Here is a 25245-nt window from a genome sequence, read left to right on the forward strand (position 1 = left end):
ATATTGAAGAATCCTTGCATCCCTGGGATAAATCCCACTTGAGAGTGGTGTATGATCCTTTTAATGTGTTGTTGGATTCTCTTTGCTGGGATTTTGTTGAGGATTTTTGAATCTATATTCATCAGTGATATTGGTCTGTAATTTTCTTTTTTTGTAGTATCTTTGTCTGGTTTTGGTATCAGGGTGATGGTGGCCTCATAGAATGAGTTTGGGAGTGTTCCTCCCTCTGAAGTTTTTTGGAAGAGTCTGAGAAGGATGGGTGTTAGCTCTTCTCTAAATGTTTGATAGAATTCACCTGTGAAGCCATCTGGTCCTGAACTTTTGTTTGTTGGAAGATTTTTAATCACAGTTTCAATTTCATTGCTTGTGATTGGTCTGTTCATATTTTCTGTTTCTTCCTGGTTCAGTCTTGGAAGGTTATACCTTTCTAAGAATTTGTCCATTTCTTCCAGGTTGTCCATTTTATTGGCATAGAGTTGCTTGTAGTAGTCTCTTAGGATTCTTTGTATTTCTGCGGTGTCTGTTGTAACTTCTCCTTTTTCATTTCTAATTTTATTGATTTGAGTCCTCTCCCTCTTTCTCTTGATGAGTCTGGCTAATGGTTTATCAATGTTATTTATCTTCTCAAAGAATCAGCTTTTAGTTTTATTGATCTTTGCTATTGTTTTCTTAGTTTCTATATCATTTATTTCTGCTCTGATCTTTATGATATCTTTCCTTCTGCTAACTTTGGGTTTTGTTTGTTCTTCTTTCTCTAGTTCCTTTAGGTGTAAGGTTAGATTGTTTACTTGAGATGTTTCTTGTTTCTTGAGGTAGGCTTGTATAGCTATAAAATTCCCTCTTAAAACTGCTTTTGCTGCATCCCATAGGTTTTGGATCGTCGTGTTTTCATTGTGATTTGTCTCTAGGTATTTTTTGATTTCTTCAGTAATCTCTTGGTTATTTAGTAACGTATTGTTTAGCCTCCATGTGTTTGTGGTTTTTACATTTTTTTCCTTGTAATTCATTTCTAGTCTCATAGCGTTATTGTCAGTAAAGATGGTTGATATGATTTCAATTTTCTTAACTTTACTGAGGCTTGATTTGTGACCCAGGATGTGATCTATCCTGGAGAATGTTCCATGTGCACTTGAGAAGAAAGTGTAATCTGCTGTTTTTGGATGGAATGTCCTATAAATATCAATTAACTCAATCTGGTCTATTGTGTCATTTGAAGCTTCTGTTTCCTTATTAATTTTCTGTTTGGATGATCTGTCCATTGGTGTAAGTGAGGTGTTAAAGTCCCCCACTATTATTGTGTTACTGTCGATTTCTGCTTTTATAGCTGTTAGCAGCTGCCTTATGTATTGAGGTGCTCCAATGTTGCGTGCATATATATTTATAATTGTTATATCTTTTTCTTGGATTGATCCCTTGATCATTATGTAGTGTCCTTCCTTTTCTCTTGTAACATTATTTATTTTAAAGTCTATTTTATCTGATATGAGTATAGCTACTCCAGCTTTCTTTTGATTTCCATTTGAATGAAATATCTTTTTCCATGCCCTCACTTTCAGTCTGCATGTGTCCCTAGGTCTGAAGTGGGTCTCTTGTAGACAGAATATAGATGGGTCTTTTTTTTTGTATCCATTCAACAAGCCTGTGTCTTTTGGTTGGAGCATTTAATCCATTCATGTTTAAGGTAATTATTGATTTATATGTTCCTATTACCATTTTCTTAATTGTTTTGGGTTTGTTTTTGTAGGTCCTTTTCTTCTCTTGTGTTTCCCACTTAGAGAAGTTTCTTTAGCATTCATTGTGGTGCTGGTTTGGTGGTGCTGAATTCTCTTAGCTTTTACTTGTCTGTGAAGCTTTTCATTTCTCCATCGGATTTGAATGAGATCCTTGCCGGGTACAGTAATCTTGATTGTAGGTTCTTCCCTTTCATCACTTTACGTATATCATGCCACTCCCTTCTGGCTTGTAGAGTTTCTGCTGAGAAATCAGCTGTTAACCTTATGGGAGTTCCCTTGTATGTTATTTGTCATTTTTCCCTTGCTGCTTTCAATAATTTTTCTTTGTCTTTAATTTTTGCCGATTTAATTACTATGTGTCTCGGCGTGTTTCTTCTTGGGTTTATCCTGTATGGGACTCGCTGCACTTCCTGGACTTGGGTGGCTATTTCCTTTCCCATGTTAGGGAAGTGTTTGACTATAATCTCTTCAGATATTTTCTCTGGTCCTTTTTCTCTCTCTTCTCCTTCTGCAACCCCTATAATGTGAATGTTGTTGTGTTTAATGTTGTCCCAGAGGTCTCTTAGGCTGTCTTCATTCTTTTTTCTTTCTTCTGTTCCGCAGCAGTGAATTCCACCATTCTGTCTTCCAGGTTACTTATCAGTTCTTCTGCTATTGATTCCTTCTAGTGTATTTTTCATTTCAGTTATTGTATTGTTCATCTCTTTTTGTTTGTTCTTTAATTCTTGTAGGTCTTTGTTAAACATTTGTTGCATCTTCTCGATCTTTGCTTCCATTCTTTTTCTGAGGTTCTGGGTCATCTTCACTATCATTATTCTGAATTCTTTTTCTGGAAGGTTGCCTATCTCCACTTCACTTAGTTGTTTTTTTGGGGTTTTATCTTGTTCTTTCAGCTGGTACATAGCCCTCTGCCTTTTCTTCTTGTCTGTCTCTCTCTGTGAATGTGGTTTTTGTTCCACGGCTGCAGGATTGTAGTTCTTCTTGCTTCTGCTGTCTGCCCTCTTGGAATGACTTTTTTTTTTTTTTTTGTGGTATGCGGGCCTCTCACTGCTGTGGCCTCTCCCATTGCGGAGCACAGGCTCCGGACGCGCAGGCTCAGCGGCCATGGCTCATGGGCCCAGCTGCTCTGCGGCATGTGGGATCTTCCCGGACCGGGGCACAAACCCGTGTCCCCTGCATCGGGAGGCGGACTCTCAACCACTGTGCCACCAGGGAAGCCCGGAATGACATTTTTAATGGAACATTACTCGACCATAAAAAGGAACGAAATTGGGTCATTTGTAGAGTCATTGATGGACCTAGAGACTGTCATAAAGAATGAATTAAGTCATAAAGAGAAAAACAAATATTGTATATTAATGCATATATATGGAATTTGAAAAAAATTGTATAGACGATCTTATTTACAAAGCAGAAACAGAGACACAGACAGAGAGAAGAAGCATATGGATATCTAGGGGGAAAGGGGTGATGGGATGAATTGGGAGATTGGCATTGACATATATACAGTATTGACACTTAATACTATGTATAAAATAAATAACTAATGAGAACCTAGTGTATAGCTCAGAGAATTCTACTCAGTGCTCTGTGGTTATCTAAATGGGAAGGAAATCCAAAAGAAAGGAGATATATGTATACATACAGCTGATTCACTTTGCTGTACAGTAGCAACTAACACAGTATTGTAAAGCAACTCTACTTGAATAAAAATTTAAAAAATAAAGTATTGAGAGAAAATACTGGTTAAACATGGTGGAATCAAGTCTTCAGAGAAAAATACCTGCCAATATGGAATTTTATACCCTGAAAAAAGACTCTTAGAATGGATGTGTAAAAACACTTTTTAAGGAATACGTAGGGTGAATTTACCACCAGAAAATTCACAGTAAATGAAGTACTAAAGCGAATTTTTTAGGGAGGAGGAAAATGATTCCAGATGGAATATTGGAGGTGGAGGAAGGAATGGAACACAATTTTTGAAAATTCAGTATATAGAGAAATCTAAATGAATATTGGCTGTTTAAAACAATAATAAAATTATGGCTATGAGATTTTAAAATATTTACAGAATTAAAATGTACAATTATAACAGCATGTAAGTTGAAATTATAATTTATGGTCCTTGTGTTGTCTTGGAAGAGATAAAAATACCAATTTATGTTAGACATTAATGATTCAAGGATGTTGAAATCTCTAGGATAATCACTAAAAGAATAGTAAAATATAACTGCCAAGCTAATAAAGTGGGTAAATAGAATAATAATAAATGTTCAATTTAAAACAAGGCAAGAAAGGAGAGAAAAAGGAACATAGACTAGGTAGTACAAATAGAAAGCACATAATAAGATGGAAGATTTAACCCCAAATATATGGTAATTGTATTGGTAATTATATTAAGCTTAAATGGACTAAGTGCTCCATTTAAATTGGCAGAGTTTTAGAAAATCTTTGTGGGAGTTCCCTGGGGGTCCAGTGGTTAGGTCTCAGTACTTTCACTGCTCTGGACCAAGGGAACTAAGATCCCATAATATCATTAAAGGTAAAAAGACTTGATTTGCAAAAAATACTTAATCCCCCAGGCCTGTTTCCTCATCTGGTAAATTAATATATCTACTTATGGAATTGTTGTATGAGAATTATACAACACATAGTAAAGCAGATAATAATATTAAAAAAATAATAAAAATATTTGAATAACACAACTAATAAGTCTGACCTACCTGACGTACATAGAACAATACTGAAAAACTACAAGACACATATTCTTTTCCAGAACACATAAATATTTAAACAAACAAACAACCAAAATTTGGCCATATAGCCATAAAGCAAATCTCAATAAATTTGAAAGTATAACTTCTATAAAATAAATTCTTTGGTGACAATGCAGTTAAACTAGAAAGCATTAACAAAAAAAATAACTAGGAAATCCCCATGTATTTTGAAATTAAGGAATATGTTTTAAGATAATCTCTGACTAGGCAGGGCTTGGCAACCAATTGAGCTGAGGGCCAGCCACATCTACCTAGCAGTGCACCCACAGTAGTCAGCCTGCCACAGCAGAAAGACCAATTCAGCCCATATAGAGGGCACCCCTGCAGCATATAGCTCTGGTGACCAAAGGGGAGTGTGCTGCTGGGGCGTATAGTATGTTTCCTACTTAAGGCTAGTTCTCTAAGATTGGAAAATGAAATCAACATGCCATATACATAGAAATAAAAACAGAGAGTTAGGCAAAATGAAGTGACAGGGAATATGTTCTGAATGAAGGAACAAGATAAAACCCCAGAAGAAGAACTAAGTGAAGTGGAGATAAGCAGTCTATCTGACAAAGAGTTCAAGGTAATGATCGTAATGATGTTGAAAGAACTTGGGATAAGAATGTATGAATACAGTGAGCAGTCAGTAGTTTCTAACAAAGAGTTAGAAAATGTAAAGGAAAACCAAACACAGCTGAAGAATATAATAATAATAATTGAAATAAAAAATACACTAGAAGGAATCAACAATAGCTTAGATGATACAGAGAGGCAGATCAGCAAACTGGAAGACAGAGTAGTGGAAATCAGTCAAGCTAAACAGGAGAAAAGAATTTTTAAAAATGCGGACAGTTTAAGAGACTTCTAGAGCAATATCAAACATACTAACATTCATATTTTAGGGGCCCCAGAAGGAGAGGAGAGAGAGAGAGAAAGGAGCAGAAAACATAATAGCTGAAAGCTTCCCTAACCAAGGAAGGGAAACAGAGGCAAAAAGGTCCAAGAAGCAGGGAATGCCAAACAAAATCAACCTAAAGAGGACCACACCAAGACATGTTACAATTAAAATGGCAAAAATTAAAGAAAAAGAGAGAATACTAAAAGCAGCAAGGGAAAATGAACATGTTATGTACAAGAGAACTTTCATAAAGCTATCAGATGACTTTTCAGCAGAAACTCTTCAGGCCAGAAGGAGTAGCATGATATGTTTAAAGTGATAAAAGGAAAAGATGTACAACTAAGAATACTCCACCTGGCAAACTATCATTCAGATTTTAAGGAGAGATCAAGAGATTTACAGTCTAGCAAAAGCTAAAAGAGTTTAGCAACAAAAAACCCAGCTTTGCAAGAAACATTAAAGTGAATTTTCTGAGTGTACAAAACAGGCTATAAGTAGAAATGTGAAAATTACAAAAGGAAAAATTTCATTGGTAAAGGCATATATACAGGAAAGGTAGTAGATCAACCACTTATAAACCTAGTAGGAAGGTTATAAGACAAAAGTAGTAAAATCATCAATATTCACAATATGTAGTTAAGGGATACAAAAGATGCAAAAAAAGATATAAAATATGATGTAAAAAGCATTAAATGTGTGTATGGGGGAGGGGAGTAAAAATGCAAGATTGTTAAAATGTGATTGACCTTAAGAGATCAGCATCTTAAAATAATCATATATCCTCAACAAAATACTAGCAAACAAATTCAACCATACTTTAAAAGGATCATACACCATGATCAAGTGGGATTTATCCCAGGGGTGCAAGGATGGTTCAATATGATACACCACATTAACAAACTGAAGAATAAAAATCACATGATCATATCAATAGATGCAAAAAAAGCTTTTTACAAAATTCAGCATATATTTATGATTAAAAAAAAAACTCCCAGTAAAGTGGGTATAGAAAGAACATATCTCAACATAATAGAGGCTACATATGACAAGCCCTCAGCTAACATCATACTCAATAGTGAAAAGCTGAAAGCATTTCCTCTAAGGTCAGGAAGAAGACAAGGATGCCCACTCTCACCACTTTTATTCAACATAGTATTGGAAGCCCTAACCACAGCAATCAGATTAGAAAAAGAAATAAAAGGAATTCAAACTGGAAAGAAAGAAGTAAAACTGTCACTGTTTGCAGATGGTGTGATATTATACACAGAATATCCTCAAGATGCCACCAAAAACTAGTAGAACTCATCAGTGAATACAGTAAAAGTGCAGGACACAAAATTAATATACAGAAATCTATTGCTTTTCTATACATGAACAATGAACTATCAGAAAGAGAAATTGAGAAAACAATCCCATTTACAATTGCATCAAAAAGAATAAAATACCCAGGAATAAATCTAACTAAGGAGATGAAAGACCTGTACTCAGAAACCTATAATATGCTGATGAAAGAAATTGAGGACAACATAAACAGATGGAAAGACACACCGTGCCTATGAATTGGAAGAATTAATGTTGTTAAAATGACCATACTACTCAAGGCAACCTACAGATTCAATGTAATCCCTATCAAAATACCAATGGCATATTTCACAGAACTAGAAAAAATATTTCTAAAATTTGTGGGAACCATGAAAGACCCTGAATAGCCAAAGCAATCTTGAGAAAGAAGAACAAACCTGGAGGTATCACGTGCCCTGATTTCAAACTATATGACAAAGCTACAGTAATCAAAACAGCATGGTACTGGCACAAAAACAGACACACAGATCAATGAAACAAAACAGAGAGCCCAGAAATAAACCCACACTTATATGGTCAATTAATCTATGATGCAGGAGACAAGAATATACAGTGAGGAAAAGACAGCCTCTTCAATAAATGGTGTTGGGAAAATGACAGCTACATGGAAAAAAATCTTATTGGACTACTTTCTTACACCATATACAAAAATAAACTCAAAATGGATTAAAGGATTAGATATAAGACCTGAAACCATAAATCTTCTAAAAGAAAACATAGGCAGTATGCTCTTTGACATTGATCTTAGCAATATTTTTTGATATGTTTCCTCAGGCAGAGGAAGCAAAAGCAAAAATAAACAAATGGGACTACATCAAACTAAAAAGCACAGCAAGAGAACTATCAACAAAATGAAAAGACTGCCTACTGAATGGGACAAGATATTTGCTAATGAAATACCTGATAAGAGGTTAATATCCAAAATATATAAAGAAATCACACAACTGAACATCAAAAACAACAACAACAAAAAACAACAACAAAAAACCATACAACTTACTTAAAAAATGGGCAGAGGATCTGAATAGGCACTTTTTCCAAAGAAGACATTCAAGTAGCCAACGGGCTCATGAAAAATGCTCAACATCACTCATCATCAGGAAAATGCAAATCAAAACCACAATGAGGTATCACCTCACACCTGTCAGAATGGCTAGTATCAAAAAGACAACAATAATAAGTGTTGGTGAGGATGTGGAGGAAAGGGAACCCTTATGTACTGTTGGTGGGAATGTAAATTGGTGCCACCACTATGGAAAACATTATGGAGGTTCCTCAAAAAATTAAAAATAGAATTATCATATGATCCAGCAATTCCACTCCATAAATCCAGCAATATTTATCTGAAGAAAATGAAACACGAATACAAAAAGATATCTGCACCCCTATGTTCATTACAGCATTATTTACAATAGCCAAGATATGGAATCAACCTACACACACACACATATGCACAATGGAATTTTACTCAGCCATAAAAAAGAATGAAATCTTGCCATTTGTGACAACATGCGTAGACCTAGAGGTTATTATGCTAAAGTGAAATAAGTCAGAGAAAGAAAACTACTGTATAATTTCACTTATATGTGGAATCTAAAAAACAAAACACATGAACAAACAAGATAAAAACAGAGTTATAGACACAGAGAACAAAGAGGTCATTGCCAGAAGAGAGGGGAATGGAGAGAGGAGAGAAATAAGTGAGGGAGATTAAGAGGCACAAGCTTCTAGTTGCATAATAAATGAGTCAGAGGTATGAAATGTTCAGTGTGGAGAATATAGTCAGTGATGATATAATATCTTTGTATGGTGACAGATGGTAACCAGAGTTACTATAGTGATCATTTTGAAATGTATAGAAATATTGAATCACCACGTTATGTACCAGGAACTAACATAGTGTTATAGGTCAGTTATACTTAAAAAACAAACAAACAAACAGACTTTTAGAGAAAGAGATCAGCTTTGTTGTTACCAGAGGCAAGGAGCGAGGGAACTGGATGGAGGTGGTCAAAAGGTACAAACTCCCAGTTATAAAATAAACAAGTACTAGGGATGTAATGTATAACATGATAAATATAATTAGCTTTATGAAAGTTCTTAGGTAAGTAAATCCTAAGCATTCTCATCACAAGGAAAAATGTTTTCTTTTCCTTTTATTTCATATCTATATGAGATGATGGATGTTAATTAAATTTATTGTAATCATTTCATGATGTATATAAGTCAAATTGTTAAGCTGTACACCTTAAACTTATACAGTGTTCTATGTCAATTATATCTGAGTAAACTTGGAATAAAAAGAAGTAAATAATTTCTGGGTCAGATAAGATATCACAATGGAAATTCAAAAATATTTTGAGATTAATAATAATAATGATGAAAATACTATATACCAACTTTTATGTGATGCATCAAAATCTTTGGTTAAAGAGAAATGCCTAGTCTTAAGTTATAGTAAAGGAGAAATATTAGAAACATTAGAAAGGGAGAAAGATAGAAATTAATGATATAAGAATCTATCTCAAGAAGGTAGAAAAATACTTGCTAACTAAACTCAAAGTTGAAAAAGCAAATAATAGAAAGCAGACATTTATGAAAAAGGAAACATCAATAAAGCCAAACTTTATTGAAAAGATTACCAAATTATAATGTCTGTCAATTTTTATAAAGATGAAGAACATAAAAAGGAGACACAAATGACCAATATCAGAATTGAAAAAATGGATACAATTTTAGATCTTACAGAAACTTAAAAGATCCTGAAAGAATACTATGAACAAATTTAATCCAATGATTTTTTAAAATTTAGGTTAAATATGTCAATTCTTAGAAAAATACAACATATCCAAAGTGACACAAAAAGAAATTTCAGGTAGTCACATAACTATTAAATAAATTAAACTGCTAATTAAAACCTTACCATAGAGAAGACTACAGGTGCAGATGACTTCACCAGTAAAGTCTACCAAGCACTCAAGAGAGAAATAATACAATCTTCTACAAACTCTTCCAGAGAATAGTGAAGGAGAGAACACTTCCCAATTTGTTCTTTGAGGCAGCACAATGTTTTGTTTTTCTTTTTTGGTTTATCCTCAGCATTTACAAAACCAGACCTTGGGAAAGAACTAGGTCTGGGGACACATGCATGGTCTTAATATAGCAAATGTTTACCCTGCCCTGATTATTACAAGAGGCAGCACAATCTTGATACAAAAACCTGACAAGCACGTTGTAAGAAAGGATATTATAGGCCAATTATTCATGAACACAGGAGCAAAATTCCTAAACAAAATCCAGCTTTTTAATATAAAAAATATAATACATCACAACCATGTTGAAGTCATTTCAGGAGTTCAGGGTTGGTTTGACATCTGGAAATCAATCGTAATTCACCACATTAACAGAATAAAGAATATGGTCAATTTTGCATAAAAATTGTATAATAAAATTTAGCATTCATTCATTATTAAAAATGTCTCTTAATAAATAGGAATAGAAGGAAATCAGATAAAGTTTATCCTGAAAAGGAAGAAGTCTTTGGCACTCAACTCGGTATCAGTCTGTTCTTTCCTGGATCTAACTCAAATCTACTGAACCTTCTCCTTGACCAATTCTGAAAGGAGGAAGTGAGCTCCCCAGGTCATCAAGAAGTGTTTCTTCTCACTCTCAGATAAATCTGCTTGGGAAGCCAAGTAATAATCAGAAGGTTGCTTTGTGAGAATCAGAGGAGAATGAATAAGATCATGTTCATAGCCAATATCCATTAATTATGGAAAATTGATGTATACATCTTTGCATAGATGAGAACATTTGTGTTCCTGAGTAAGAAACACTTCTGAATTCTAGGGAGATCATTGGTCTTCTATTAAGGAAAATGGTTTCTTTACACTGAGTGTAATTTGAATACTTGGGCTATGACTTTACACATGCTAATATAGTTATTCTCTGATTCCTGTTGGCTGTGTTTTTCTTCTATTCCTTTGCTCCCATCCAATAATCAAGATATCCCCAAATACTTTGGGTTTCTCAGTGAGCCAGACTGATTTATTCATGTGTACGTTTTTTTCATATCCTGTGACATTTTCCTGGAATGAGCGTCCCATCCTTACACCACCACCACTCTTCATCCATTTGGCAAACTCCTATTTCCTCTTCAGAATCCAGTGCAAGTATCTTTCCTCTTGAGGTCTTCCCTTCTTTATGTTCTCACTGTATCTTGCCTATCTTCTGTAAATGAACTTACCACACTGTATTAAAATGTTTAGTTCTGTCTCCCTGTTAGATTTTGAATTTCTTGAGAGAAGACTCTGTGTCTTTATATTTGTATTCCTAGTATTTAAACTCAATAAAATTTTATTAAATGAAGAAATAAATGAGTGAATGAATAAGTAAATGATTGAGTGAACCCACCTCAGTAGGCCTCTATCTTTTTATGATCAACATTTGGGTATTCTGCTAAGCACTCATGAACTCATTCTAATGAGTAATGAAAACTTCTCTGGTTGAGTACATTGAATTTACAATCAGTAATTAACTTTGAATTATAATTGCTTTTGTAATACTACTACAATGATGGGCATTCGAAATGCTGACTTTTCAGTTGCATGCTATAACCTTAATTTTTAATTTCGTTCTGCCTTTGTTAAGTTAAACAGAAGGGAGAAGGGGTAGAAGGAATTGAAAATTTCAAGGAATAAGTTTAATTAGATATGTAAAGGAGCCTGAAAAAACATTAAAAATAAGATTCAGTTCAGAACCAAGATAAGGTATCAATTACTAATTAAGTTCAATACCAAAGCAAATAAGTGAGAGCAGAGTTACCAGGGAAATGGAGAAACCAGTTCTTCTCACCGCTTTCCAGCCATTTTCACTCACTGCATGTGTAGAAAATGAAATTGTTTTCAGCATCCTGGGGTAAACGGATGAGGATGCTTGCTACTGAAGACCAGTGGTCCAGGGGTTCTGGCTGCCCCAGGCTCGACTTGGTCATGGGTGAGATCTAAGGAGATCAGGATCTCAGCAGTCCATAAGCCCTTTGCGGATGACTACTGGGGAAACTCTGAAGTTTCAGAAAGGGGAGTTGAATGTACCTGCAAAGATTTATGGTCTTGGCTTTCAGCCTAACCTAACAAACTAAAAAGCGTTCAGGGTAAGCTAGAAAGGCAGGTACTAGTTAAGTTTCATAGCTAGGATTGTTTAGCCCAGTGATTTGCAACTCTGGATGCATAATGGAGTCACCTGGAAGGTCTTAAAACTTCCTACCCTAGTACGATTAAACTAGCGTCTCTGTGGGAAGGGGTATAGTGTGGCATCAGTATTTTTTAAAATCTCTCTACAGATGACTCTAAAATGTATCCAGAATTGAGGACCGCTAATATAAGCAGTGACTGATGATAAAAAAAATGATTGGTTAGGGACCTAAATTTTATCTCTGTATGTTTTTTAAAAGTGCCTTAATTGAATACTTATGCTTAGTGGTTTTTTAGCATAGATTTTTGTTTGTGTTTTTATTGTTGTAGAAAAGTGTAAAAGTCAGTCAATAGTTCTGTATTTATCTCAGTCTTGAACTTAAAGGCAAATATGCCTGCTGAATTGGTCAGGGATGGTAACACTGGAGGTTTTAAAACTAAGCCTTGAAGAGTGGATAGAATTTAAATATGCAGGAAAGGTAGATGAAGGTGGGGGATAAGAATTGTAAGTGGAAGAATGGCATGAGCACAGGGGAGGAGAAAGTGTAGGAAAATTCCAGGGAAGAGTGCTGCAGAGTCTGAGACAAAGGCCCAATGGCAATTGAAAGGGACAGCCAAAGCCAGCCATCTCTTGAGGGCATATGAGAGCAGTCCGAGGTGACCATCTTTCCAAACCTCTTTAGCCATTGAAAATGAACATGCCCAGGCTCCTTTGATCTCTAGTTCAAGGATTATATGGAGGACCTGATTACAGATCATGTTTTTTGAGTGTTAATTACATGCCAGGCACATTTTCTAAGCATTTCATGTGTATTAGCTAATTTAAACCTCACAGCAATCCCGTGAAGTAGGTTCTATTATGATTCCTGGTTTACAGATGAGTTAAATACAGCACAGTAGGCTGCTGGGTTTTTTTGTGATCTCTCTATATTCACTACTTTCCCTTCATGGCCCTGACTCAGAGTTTCCGTGATATATTTACTGAACACAGAATTATCTAGTTAAAACAGAAATGTACCATGTAGGGATAGGGTGGAAGTGGGTACTTGGAAAGAAGGTCAGGTAGGGATCAGAGAGTTAAGTATTTTGAATTTATTTTTCTATAGATATAAGGAATTTACTGACGTTTTTGAGCAGGAAGTGGCATGATGAAAATTTTTAGTAAACTTGGTCTGGAAAGATAGGCAGGATGGATTGAGGGTGGGGGGAGGGCAGGAGGTAAACGTGATACTAGCTGACCAGTTAGGAAGCTAATGAAATAATCAAGGGGTGATGTGATAAAAAGCTAGGTCAAGGTAGTGATAGCAGTAACAGGGAAGGCACAGGTGCAAGGGCCATTATGAAGGTCCTGGTGAGTAGATAGTGAGCCTGAGGGACTGGGTGAGCCACAGGAGGTCTGGGGGCAATCCTGATAGGGGAAGGTAGGGAATTTCACTTTAGCTTTTTTTTGACTTTGCAGGATATTGATTTATTCCACCCTGGGATGTGTTATTGTATTTGGTATCCTGACTTCAATTTTTAAACTTTATTTTGTATACATCCTTATTTTTGATATGGATGGCACTATTCATCTGTATGTTTTAATTTTACATTAATCCTTTACCTAGTAAGAGTAGGACATTGACCTTATTATTAGAATATGTAATTACTGTTATTTTTATTATTAATATATGTAGAATTATTAATAATATCATTATTTACTCTAGGTTATCAGACCAGAATGAAGAGGGCAAGACCAAGCAGAAGTGTATCATATCTGACCCCTCCTTTTCCATGGTAACAGTTCAACGGGAAGATAGTGGAATAACCTGGGAGACCAATTCAAGTAGGTCTTCCACTCCTTGGGCCTTGGAAGAAAGTCAGACCTCTGGTGTGTGTAGTCTGGAAGGGTCGACTCTGAAGTCTCCTCCAGGGAATGTTTCCTTTATTGTGGATGAAGTTAAAAAAGTTCGGAAAAGAAAGCCTAAGTCAAAGCATGGCTCACCATCATTGCGTCGGAAAGGCAACAAAAAAAGAAATTCTTTTGAATCCCAAGATGTTCCAGCAAACAAAACAAGTAATCCTTTAATTTCAGAAAGCCAGGAACTAAAGACCCAGAAAAAGAATTCATCTACTGGCATTTACGATAAGATGAGAAACAAGAAGACCACCTCAAATACACCTCCTATCACTGGAGCGATATACAAAGAACACAAACCGTTAGTGTTAAGGCCAGTTTACATAGGAACTGTACAATATAAAATTAAGATGTTTAATTCTGTTAAAGAAGAATTAATTCCTTTACAATTTTATGGAACATTGCCAAAGGGTTATGTAATTAAAGAAATACATTATAGGAAGGGGAAAGATGCGTCCATTAGTCTAGAGCCAGATTTGGGCAATCATGATTCTAATGTAGTTTCCAAAACAGGCAAATCAGTAGCCCAAAGCATAGACGATGATGAAGTAAAAGAGCTTGCTGCACCCTGGAGAGGTGCAGTTTCCAAAGGATCAAAGTCCCTGACCTCATTCAGTCATGAAGATCTAAAGAAAATTTACGCTGATTCTCCCTTAAGGGCTGCATCTACTACCAAGCACACACCTTCCTCTTATACAAGTAATGACACAGCAGAACAAGAAACACAGCTCAGCGCTCCACAGTCAGTGCCACAGCTGCCAGCTGATGAAGCAAAACCCCGTGAGATAGAGCCTTCCTCTCTTACACCCAATACATCTGCACCTGCGTTCCTGGAAACAGCAAAGGAAGAATCTGAGGCTGATTCACAAGAAATGGTAACTGCAGAGCATGACTCTTCAGTCTCACTGCCGTTAGTGGACGAGGTAAAGAGGGAAGACGTATCTTCTGCTGACCATTCCATTTCACTGGAGTCAGAGAAGGGTTCTCTGGAAACACTTTCACCAGGTCTGACAGCCTCTATCCAGGAAGATTTTGGCGCAGAGAGAGAAGAACTGGATCTGACTTCACCAGAAAGGGCAAAACCAGTCTCTGAACGACTGAACCCTCCTCATCTCGCTGTCAAAGGAGAGAAGGATGAAAACATGCCCGAGACATCCATTTCTCTTTCTGAACCTCTAGTGTTAGAGGAACCAGAGAAAGAAGAAATAGAAACGCCTCTACCAATATCTGCTACCCCTGAACCTGAAGATTCTAATTTAGTGGAAGAAGAGATCATAGAACTTGATTACCCAGAAAGTCCATCAGTTTCTGAGGAGCCCTTCCCACCACGCTTGGCCCCTGAAGTGGAGCAGAAAGAAGACGAGACCATTCTGCCATTACTGACGACATCAACACCTGAACATGTCACCTTATCTGAGGAAGAAAGAGAGGAAAATGAGTCTGTTTCTACTGATTCTGCTTTCATATCGGAGTATTCAGTCACACAGGATTTGAACTATGAACGAGAGAAGCAAGAAGTTGAGCCAGTTTCTTCACCTAATGTAAAACCTGTATCTGAACATGCAGTTTTGTCAGAAGAGGAGAACGATGAATTTGAGCCTTATTCCCCAGCTTCAACCTCTACATCTGTCTCACCATCCACAACTGAGAAGACTCCTGAATGCCAGTCCCCACTGTTTTCAACAGCTACAGCAGAGCACGTGGTCCTGTCCAGAGAAGAGGCTTCAGAAAATGGGCATTACACACCACATTCCACATCTGCTTCTGAATATTCAATTCCCTCACAGGCAACAAAAGAGTCACCAAAGAAAACAACTGACCATAAGTTCCCATTAACATCAAAAGGTGTGTCTGAGCCCCTGATTCCGTCAGAAGAAGAGAAGGAAGACACTAGGCTGTATTCCCCAGAGGTGGCCTCTGTATCTGAACATTCTCTCTCGCCATACACAACTGAGGGGACTTCTGAATGCCAGTCACCACTGCTTTCAACTGCTACATCTGAACACATGGTCCTATCAGAAGAAGAGAACCTAGGAAATGAGCATTTCACACCAGATTTAACACTGACCTCCCAATATGCAGTCCCGCCAAATGTAACACAGGAATCCCCAAAGAAAATAATTGGTGATGTCTCCCTGTTGAAATCAAAAGGTATTTCTGAGCACAAGACTCTGTTAGAAGAAGAGAAGGAGGACACCAGATTCTATCCCCCAGAGGTGGCCTCTGTCTCTGAATGCTCTCTGCCACCATACACAACTGAGGGGACTCCTGAATGCCAGGCCCCACCACTTTCAGCCACCCCATCTGAACATGTGGTCCTCTCAGAAGAAGAGACAGTAGAGATGGAGTGGTACACACCCTCTTCCACCTCTGCGTCTGAATTTTCAGTACCGCCATATGCAACACTGGAGTCACAGGAGGAAGCAATTGTCCACAGATCCCCTTTAAATCTAAAAGATGCCTCCTCACCCATGAATTTCTCAGAAGAAGAGCAAGAAGACATTGGACCTTTTTCTCCAGACTCTGCATTTGTGTCAGAATTCTCATTTCCATCCTATGGAACTCAGGAGACAGAGAAAAGAGAATTTGAGTGTGATTCTCCAATATGTTTAACATCACCATCTGAACACACGATTTTGTCAGATGAAGACACCGAAGAAGCTGAACTTTTTTCTCCAGATTCAGCATCACAAGCTTCCATCCCACCATATAGGATCCCAGAAACAAATAAGGAGGAAACTGAGCCTGATTCACTGTTAACTGCAATGGCTGTGTCAGGATATTCCTGCTTCTCAGAAGCAGATGAGGAAGAAATTGCACCAACTGCTACACCTGTACCTGAGCATCTAAGTTCATCACAGAATCAAAGAACTGAAACTTCTCCTTTGGTGTGTGCACCTGAAGACTTGAGTTGGCTCCCTTCAACAAATGAGGGAGAGATTAAGCCAGATGCTCAAACAACATCAACAACTGTATCTGAATATCTCATTATGGCACAGAAGCAGAGAACTGGAGCATATTTAGAACCTGAGTCTGAAGACTTGATTCCGCCATGTTTAACCAGTGATTCAGAGAAAGGAGAAATTAAGACTAGTTCATCACTAGCTGCAACACCTGCACAATTGTCCATGGTAAAGGAAGAAACCAAACCTGTTTTGCCTGTATCTCAGTGTTCAGTTTCACCTGATTCAGTCCATGCAATTAAGAAAGAACAAGAACCCAAAACATCACTCACTCCAAAATCTGCAGATGAACAGATGGCTTTGTTAAAAGTTAAAAGTAAGGAAGAAATTGTGCCTGATTCTCAAGAAGCTATAGCACATGTATTACGGGATCAAGAAATGGAGCCTCAGCCTCCAAATGTTCCAGAGTCTGGGATGAAAGATTCAGTTCTGCCTGACTTGGTAGATGAGCCAAAGAAGGATGTCAAACCCAATTTAACTCCAACTGTGACATCTGAACTAGAACAGAGAAGGTTGTCAGAGAATGAGCCTGAAGTAATAAAACCATATTCACCTCTAAAGGAAACATCTTTATCTGGACCTGAGATTTGTGTTGCAGAAGTGCAACATGATTCTAAAACAACTGGTACACCTAGAGTGCTGCATTCAGCGTCACCAGGAGTGGAAAAGGAAGTTGAGCATGCACCACCCATATCAGAATTTTCAGCTTTGTCAGAAGACATAAAGAAAGAAATTGAACCCAGTTCTTCAATAACCACGACATCTGTAACAAAGCATGATTCAAGCTTAACCAAATTAGCAAAAGAAGAAATCCCAACAGATTTATCTCTTCCCACCCCTACAGAATATCCAGTCTTAACAAAAGTAGGAAAGAGTGAATTAGGAATTGGTTTGCCACTTCAGATGGTAACATCTGTAGATAAGCATTCACTTCTTAAAGAAGAAGACAATGTAGCAATTGTAGCTAGTTCTTCTCCCGCTGAAACTGCTGCATCCCAACATCTGGCTTGGTCAGAAGTAGGGAAAGAAATTAAATTTGATTTACCTGCAAGCATATCCTCTATACCAGAGCATTCTGTTTTGTCAAAGGTAGAAACTGAAGACATTAAACCTGGGTTGGCAGTAACCAAAACATTGTCTTCTCAGCATTCAGATGTATCAAAGGAAGCAAGGGTGGAAAACAAACAAGAGCTTCCATTTTCTACAGTCTTCGACTCTGAATATTTGGATGTGTCACAGAAAAAAAATTCTATTTCTGCCTCAGAGATGTCAGGACCTGACCATGTGCTTTCGCTCAACCTAGGTGGTGAGATAAAGAAAACAGAAACTGAACTTCCTTCCTCACAGAATGTGTCACCTGCACTCAAATATATAGTTACAAAAGGCAAAAATGAGCAAACAGCAAGTTCTTTTCCTGAGCTAGAATATTTAGCATCAGAAGATTTAGCTTCAACATTACCAACCCTCTGTGGTGATAAGAGCAAACAGGCAATGGAGACACCTTCTGTAGCTCAGGGAGATTTCCTGTCAGAAAATCAAGATCTTGCTCTGGCACAGCTCTCTCTGGAACCTGAGAAGGAAGACAAGCCACATCAAGTATCAGAATTACCAAATTCTGGCTCTGAATTCACTGGTGGTTTAGGTAGGCAAAGTGAATCCATAGATACAAAACAAATAAAATCTCCCATAACTGAAACAGGGGATTCTGCCTTAGAAAAGGGCCTAGCTGAACTTAGAAGCAGAGGAGAAGGAAAAGAAGAAAACAGGGGACTTCATGTGTCAACTACAGTGCCCGAAATTTCAGAGGTTTCATCATGCCTTAGGGAGGAAGCTCAGATTCAAGAAATTAAATCTTTCTCTCCTAAGGTAGTTAGCTTAGGATCAAGGGAAGCATTTACCTCTCTAGTTGAAGGAGACAACCCAGAAGAACTTCAGCCATACACTTTTTCTTTAAAAGGGTTATCAGGAGAGTTGAGCCATTCAGTTGACTTTAAAAAAGAAGGAAAACAAGAAATAAGCCTGTTACTGCCAACAGGAAATTTGAAGGCACAAGTGACAGATAATACTGTAACTAAATTAACTGAAGAAACTGACCAACCAAATTCATTTCATGTACCCCAGAGTATAACAGAGCCATCAAAGATTGCTTCTTCTGATCTCCCTGTGGAAGAAGAGAAGCCTGAAAAAGAACTTCATTCAGACCAAGCTGTTAAATTACCTGACGTAAACAGATCTTTTGCAGATAAACAAGATATGGGTATTAAACAATTTTTGTCTATGAAAGAAAATTTGCCTTTGGAAGAATCAAAATCATTTATGACAACTGAGTCTACAGATGTCAAAGAAACACACATGAAAGAGGCCCTTATTTCTCCAAAGGATGAAAATTGGATGCTGAAAAAGCCAGAGAGAGACTTGGCAAGTCACCATGAAGAAAGAGTCCCTGGATCTGTGCAGCTGGGTTCCTCTGGTACCAGTGATCTGATGACAGGGCAGCTCAAGCCTGCTCTGTCAGAGAAAGACCACGCAACTGAAATCAGAAGGCAAATTCTGCCACATTCTGCAGAAGAGTCTCACTTATCATTACAAGAACCAGTGTCTACTCTCGATACCTCTAGTGGTAACGTAGAGACCTTAGCAACTAAAACTTATTCTTCTGAAGAAATAAAGCTGGCCCCCAAACCAAAATCTTTAGTTCCAGCTGGAAATGTGGAGAGAAATGAAGCAGAAGGGAAGCAGACCCTTTCTTTAGTGGGGAGTGAAAGTTTGGTATCGGAGAAAGCAAACACAGAATTTTCCAGGCCTTGCAAAGATGACAGCTGGGAAGAAACCAAAACACCATCTGAAAGAATCTTCCAGAAACCAGTGTCTGGCCCATCAACAGAAGAGGTCAAATCAGAAACTCTTCCCTCTCTTGCCAAAGCAGCCCATTTCCTGGCAGAAGAGGCAGAACTTGCACTGGGCAATGAAAAAGAAGCACACAGGCGTATATCTCCCTTACCTGGAGAAGAATCAAAAGTGGTTCAGTCAGAGGTTGTAGATGATGCTGAGAGAGGGAAACCAGCATCTGAAGTGAAAACACCCACACAAATAAAACCTCTCTCCTCAACCCAAGAAAATGAAGAACCTCAACCCCCAGAGTCACCTGAGGTCATACAAAAGCCGCCCAAGCAGCAGAAGGCCGTGGAGCCAGGCCTCTCTGAGGAAAAGGGAAAGAAAGGAATTTCATCTTTCACATCGTGGTTGTCCAGTTTATTTTTACAATCAAGCACTCCAGATAACAAAGTTGCTGAAAAAGAAGATTTAGAAGCTCAGCCAAGCCCATCTGTAGAAAAAGCAGTGACTGTGATAGAGCCTAGAGGTCCTGCTCCAGCTGACGTTCATGCAAATGAGAAGCCAGCGGATCATCTATTGCTAGAGGCCAAACCTGAAACTGCTGCAGAATCCACAGGTTCTTTAGTTAAATCTGGTGAAGGTCAAGACTTTAAAGAAAAACCCACATTGTTGTCAAATGTAGAAGTTTTGCCACAGCCAAAATCCAACTTTGAGGCATCTAGTGAAGATTATGGGAAGAAAGAAGTCCTAGACTATTCAGAGGAAATGGACCTAAACTCAGTAGTTACTTCTGCTGATGGTGAGGGACATCTTAGAATTCAATCTTATTCTCCCATGGGTGAGAAATCCATTATGGAAGAAGCCAAAAATGCTGCTTGTCCTCATATCACTGATGGTAAAAGACCCCAGATGCCAGAAATCTCCCCTCCATCTAAATGGAATATTTCTATCCTTAAAGAAGAGCCAGGAAGTGATCAAAAAGAAAAATCACTCTTTTTATTTGATGCAATAGATAAGGTGCCACAACAGCCCAAATCAGCTTCATCTAGCTTTGCAAGTAAAAATATCACAGAGGAATCAGAGGAGCTGCAGTCAATAATTTTGCCAGTAGAAGAATCTAAAGACAGTTTAATTGATCTTGGTGAAGACAGACTAGAGAAAGAGATGCCAAAACCTACTTCCTTGAAAATTTCTGAAGAGGAAATAAAACTCAGATCTGTTAGCCCAACTGAGGAGAAAGGTAACTTGGAAATGAGATCATATTCCTTGGAAGAAAAGAAAGTGGTGGCAGAAAAACAAGAAACGGTGGCCCCATTAGAGCTTAGAGGTAATAATGAAATAGGGAAGGCACAAATTACACACGGATCTAGCCCTATTAAATTGGAAGAACCAAAAGCTGCTACTGCGCTGCAGCAAGTCTATCAAAATGATGACCACAAAGAAAGATACAAAATTATTGAGGAGGGTAAAGGAGAAGAAAAAGAAGAGCCGTCACATGCATTTTTAGAAGGAAAAGAGCAGCAGGAAATTCAACCTTATTCCATGAATATAGCCAGGCATATGCCTGAAGAGTCAGATATCTCTTTCAGTCATTCTTTGGGTGAAACTCAACCATTGTCATTAGTTAAAACTACAGAAATTACGGAAAAATCAGAAACCATGATCTCAGAGGCTCACCCAGAAATCAGGGAAACAAAGGCAGTAGGAGCCCAACCACATCCATTAGAAGAACGTAAAGTTTTGGTGGAGAAAACCAGGACTTTCCTTCCAGTAGATCTTCCTTATCGTGATGAAATAAATGATCACTCTTTACCGAAGGAAGGAAATCTGGTATTGGACAAGTCAAGCAGGGATGTGGTAAGTCACAATGAAGAAAAGGGACAGGTCACAGCGTCAGAGCTGCCAAAAGGTGGCTCAGTAGATACCACAAAAGAAAGTAAACAAAGATCTCCATCTAAAGAATCTGACAGGATTTTAGATCCATGGTCAGAATTGACTCCAGAGAGGCATATGGTCCATACTATTCAAACATCTCAAGATCAAGCATCTGAAATGTCTGAACAATCTGTTCTTGTTTCAAAGCACCACTTGGAAGCTGTGGAAGATGCCCATGTAAATGAACCACGCTCTTCAGTGAGCAGCAACTATGCTCAATTTATAACTAATGCAACAACAATCAGTATTGATGAGATGATTTCCAAGGAGCCTGAAGACACATATGTAAGAGATGAAGAATTTACAGTGACTAGTAAGCCAGCTGGACTTTCAGAAGAGCAAAAGAGTGCCTTCAGTATCATTTCTGAAGGTTGTGAGATATTGAACATTCATGCTCCTGCATTTATTTCTTCAGTTGATGAGGAAGAAAGTGAACAAATCCAAGGTAAGTTAGAATATTTGGAAGAGAAGGCCTCATTTAAGCCTATACCCTTCCATGATGAGAGTGAGGCAGTTGCTTGCTATAAAACATTACAGAGTAAGTTAGAAGATTCTGATAAAAAAGTTACACCATCGAAAGAAGACCTAAAGAACGAAACTCATACAACCAAAGAGGAGATATCCACAGATTCAGAAACTGGTGATTTAGCCTTTAATCAGCCTGAAATTCCCAGTGAAGAGGATTATTTTGAAAAATATACATTGATTGATTATAACATCTCCCCAGACCCAGAAAAACAGAGAACTCCATGGAAATTAAATGTTGAAGGAGAGCTGTCAAAGGAAGTTCCAGGAGAAACTGTCTCTCTCCCAGAACGTTCAGAGGAAAGTGCCCTAGAATATGAATATGAATTGGTGAAATTAGATGAAAGTTTTTATGGACTAGAAAAGGACTACAGCAAATTATCTGACCCAGAGACCCAAAAGTCTTCGGTTATCCAAAAATCAGCTGACAGAGATGCCCCAAAGAGCATAAATAGAGATGTGGACTCAAAGTCACCTGGGATGCCTTTATTTGATGAAGAGGAAGGAGTTTTGTCACGAACCCAGATATTTCCTACCACTGCTAAAGCCATTAATCCTGAACTTCTGGAGGAGCCACCCGCACTGGCATTTTTATATAAAGATCTGTATGAAGAAGCAGTTGGAGAGAAAAAGGAAGAAGGGGAGACAGCTTCTGAAGGTGACAGTGTGAATTCTGAAGCATCATTTCCAAGCAGAAATTCTGACACTGATGATGGAACAGGAATATATTTTGAGAAGTACATACTCAAAGATGACATTCTCCATGACACATCTGTAACTGAAAAGGACCAAGGCCAAGGTCTAGAAGAAAAACCAGTTGGTAAGGATGATTCATACCAATCAATAATTGAAGAAGGGGAAATTTGGGGGAGGTTTGAAACTATTTGCGGGGAGGAGAGTCTGGAAGAGAAACAGAAAGCAGCTTACAGGGAAGGAGAATCAGTAGGCCACGTGGAGGCTCTTGACAGTGTAGCTATGCAGAGGAAAGCTTCCATCATCGAGGAAGTCAGAGTGGTTACCCAGAGGGTAAGCTATGTGGTTCCATTTGAAGACACTCATCATGTCCTGGAGAGAGTAGATGAAATGAGCAGCCAGACTAATGGAGCAGCAAATGCAAATCCAGAGGTCAGTCTGAATGTCCCAGTACAAGTGTCCTTCCCAGAGGAAGAATTTGCATCTGGTGCAACTTGTGTTCAAGAAACACTGCAAGAAGAACCTCAAATAATGGTTCCCCCTGAGCTGAGTGAAGACCGGCTCTGCAGTAGCCCTGTTCAGGATGAGTATGAATTTGCTGAATCCCTGAATTACGAAGTGGTTACTCAAGACACTTTATCAGAAGAACTGTATTCAGAATCCACCCCTGAAGATGTGTTATCTCATGGAAAGGAATCCTCTGAACATGTCAGTGAAAATGAATTTGTGAGTGAGGTGGAACAAAGTAAGTCTGCTGAACAGGAAGAGTTGGACAGAGAGATGACAGAACAAGACCAGTTATCATCAGAGTTGGTAACCGAGAAGGAACAAAAGGAATTGAAAAAGTCCCAGATTGACACATATTGCCACACATGTAAAAGCCCAATTTCTGCTGTTGACAAGCTGTTTGGTACCCACGAAGACCATGAGGTTTCAACGCTTGATACAGCTATAAGTGCTATAAAGGTAAATAGATTTTAAAGCATACAAGTGTGTAATCATACATAGATGTTTAATTGACTTTCTCATTTTCTCAATTTTAAAAAATGACCAATATTTGATACACTCATCTTTAGGCATAATAGTCTGAAAAAAACTAAGCATTTCCCTAGTTATTTAGTTAAGATCACTTTGACAAACATTTACTGGGTACATAGTATGTGCCAGGTATTTTTCTAGATTCTGGAGATACCAGGATAAATAACGTGGGGCATTGCCTTTGAGAGATCTTATGACAGTAGCCCTTAACATTATCTTAAAAAGGCAAATAATTTTAAATTTAAAAATATGCACTTGAGCATAAAGCACAATTTATTTTCTGTTATCTACAATATCATCCTTTAAAAATACACATTTACATTATATTAAGCAATTTTATTGCAAGTTTTATAAAATACTCAAGACAGTAAGACATTTTAAATTTTGGTTTTCTCCACATTTCTTCTTTATTTATAAAATTGATGTTAGAAATGGAAAACTTTTGCATTCCTTCTGGCTATGTCTATAGACTCCCAATGTTAGAAAGTTAGTCGCAACATATATCCTTATGTATGTGATTATAAGTATTCTCCTCCCTCAGAGATACTATTGGAAATCAAACATTTAGTCTTTAAGATTCTCATCTACCTTTCAGTAGCCTTCTAACTGGAATCTCCACTCTTATCTCATCAATGTATTCTCCATACAGTAGCCAGAATCATCTAAAATTGCAAGTAATAGCAAGAATTGAGCACTTACTGTGGGCCAGGCAATGTGTTAAGGTCTTTATATACAAGATATCTTTTAATCCATATGACAACCCTGTCATTGTCATCGATTTGCAGATAATGACATGGGCTCAGATAGTTTAAGTCCAAGGTCATAGAAGACAGCACTAGGACTGGTACCCAGGTCTGTCTGATGCTAGAGCTCATGCCCTTGACTGTGTATCCATGTTGCTCTGCTTAGTGCCTTCCTAATGGTAGCAATTTTCAATATGATTATTCAGTTAGGTCACTGATAAATGATTGTCAGGCTCATTTTGATTCAGTAGGAAAACATATTAGAATCTTGGCTTTTTTTTTTTTTTCCTGGAAAAGTAATCCTTCTCAACTGATATGATATTGGTTTTATATCTCCAGGGTGAAATTTTGTTGAAACTTTACCTGGTCAAGTTTGGGGTAGGGCATGGGTCAATTTCTTTTTGGAATCTCAGGCATTGGGATGCATCAACACCAGTGAAATATGCCCCATTCTTTGATGACGCTTGGTTTTGTTAACTAACAACTACTGGGTACTGTCAGTAGAAAGAAGACTAGATTTTCTTTAGCTTTCTTAATTATGTTTTGTTTATCTCCATGAGTTTTAGAAATTAAAAAAATAATTCTAAGTACTGTTAATTTAAAACAAATTTCAAAAGCAGGGAGATATGATGTCTCCTGCTTTAAAACCATTTTAAAGGTTTTCTTCTG

The 25245-nt window shown here is 37.7% G+C and overlaps 1 protein-coding gene and 1 non-coding gene across 3 annotated transcripts in view; one reads left to right on the top strand and one right to left on the bottom strand.

The window, feature by feature from the left end:
* The window catches only part of CMYA5 (cardiomyopathy associated 5), a 106084-nt gene that overhangs the window by 29753 nt on the left and 51086 nt on the right, over positions 1-25245 (top strand). For both annotated transcript variants that reach the window (XM_060143196.1, XM_060143195.1), the window contains exon 2: positions 13654-23761. In XM_060143196.1, the coding sequence (XP_059999179.1) occupies positions 13654-23761 (10108 nt within the window). The remainder of the gene's footprint in view (positions 1-13653; positions 23762-25245) is intronic.
* On the bottom strand, positions 9843-9971 carry LOC132518930 (small nucleolar RNA SNORA72). Its single transcript, XR_009540044.1, has one exon. It is a non-coding gene; the product is annotated as a small nucleolar RNA SNORA72 (small nucleolar RNA).

This window comes from Lagenorhynchus albirostris, chromosome 3 (genome assembly GCF_949774975.1).
Source record: "Lagenorhynchus albirostris chromosome 3, mLagAlb1.1, whole genome shotgun sequence".
NCBI lineage: Eukaryota > Metazoa > Chordata > Mammalia > Artiodactyla > Delphinidae > Lagenorhynchus > Lagenorhynchus albirostris.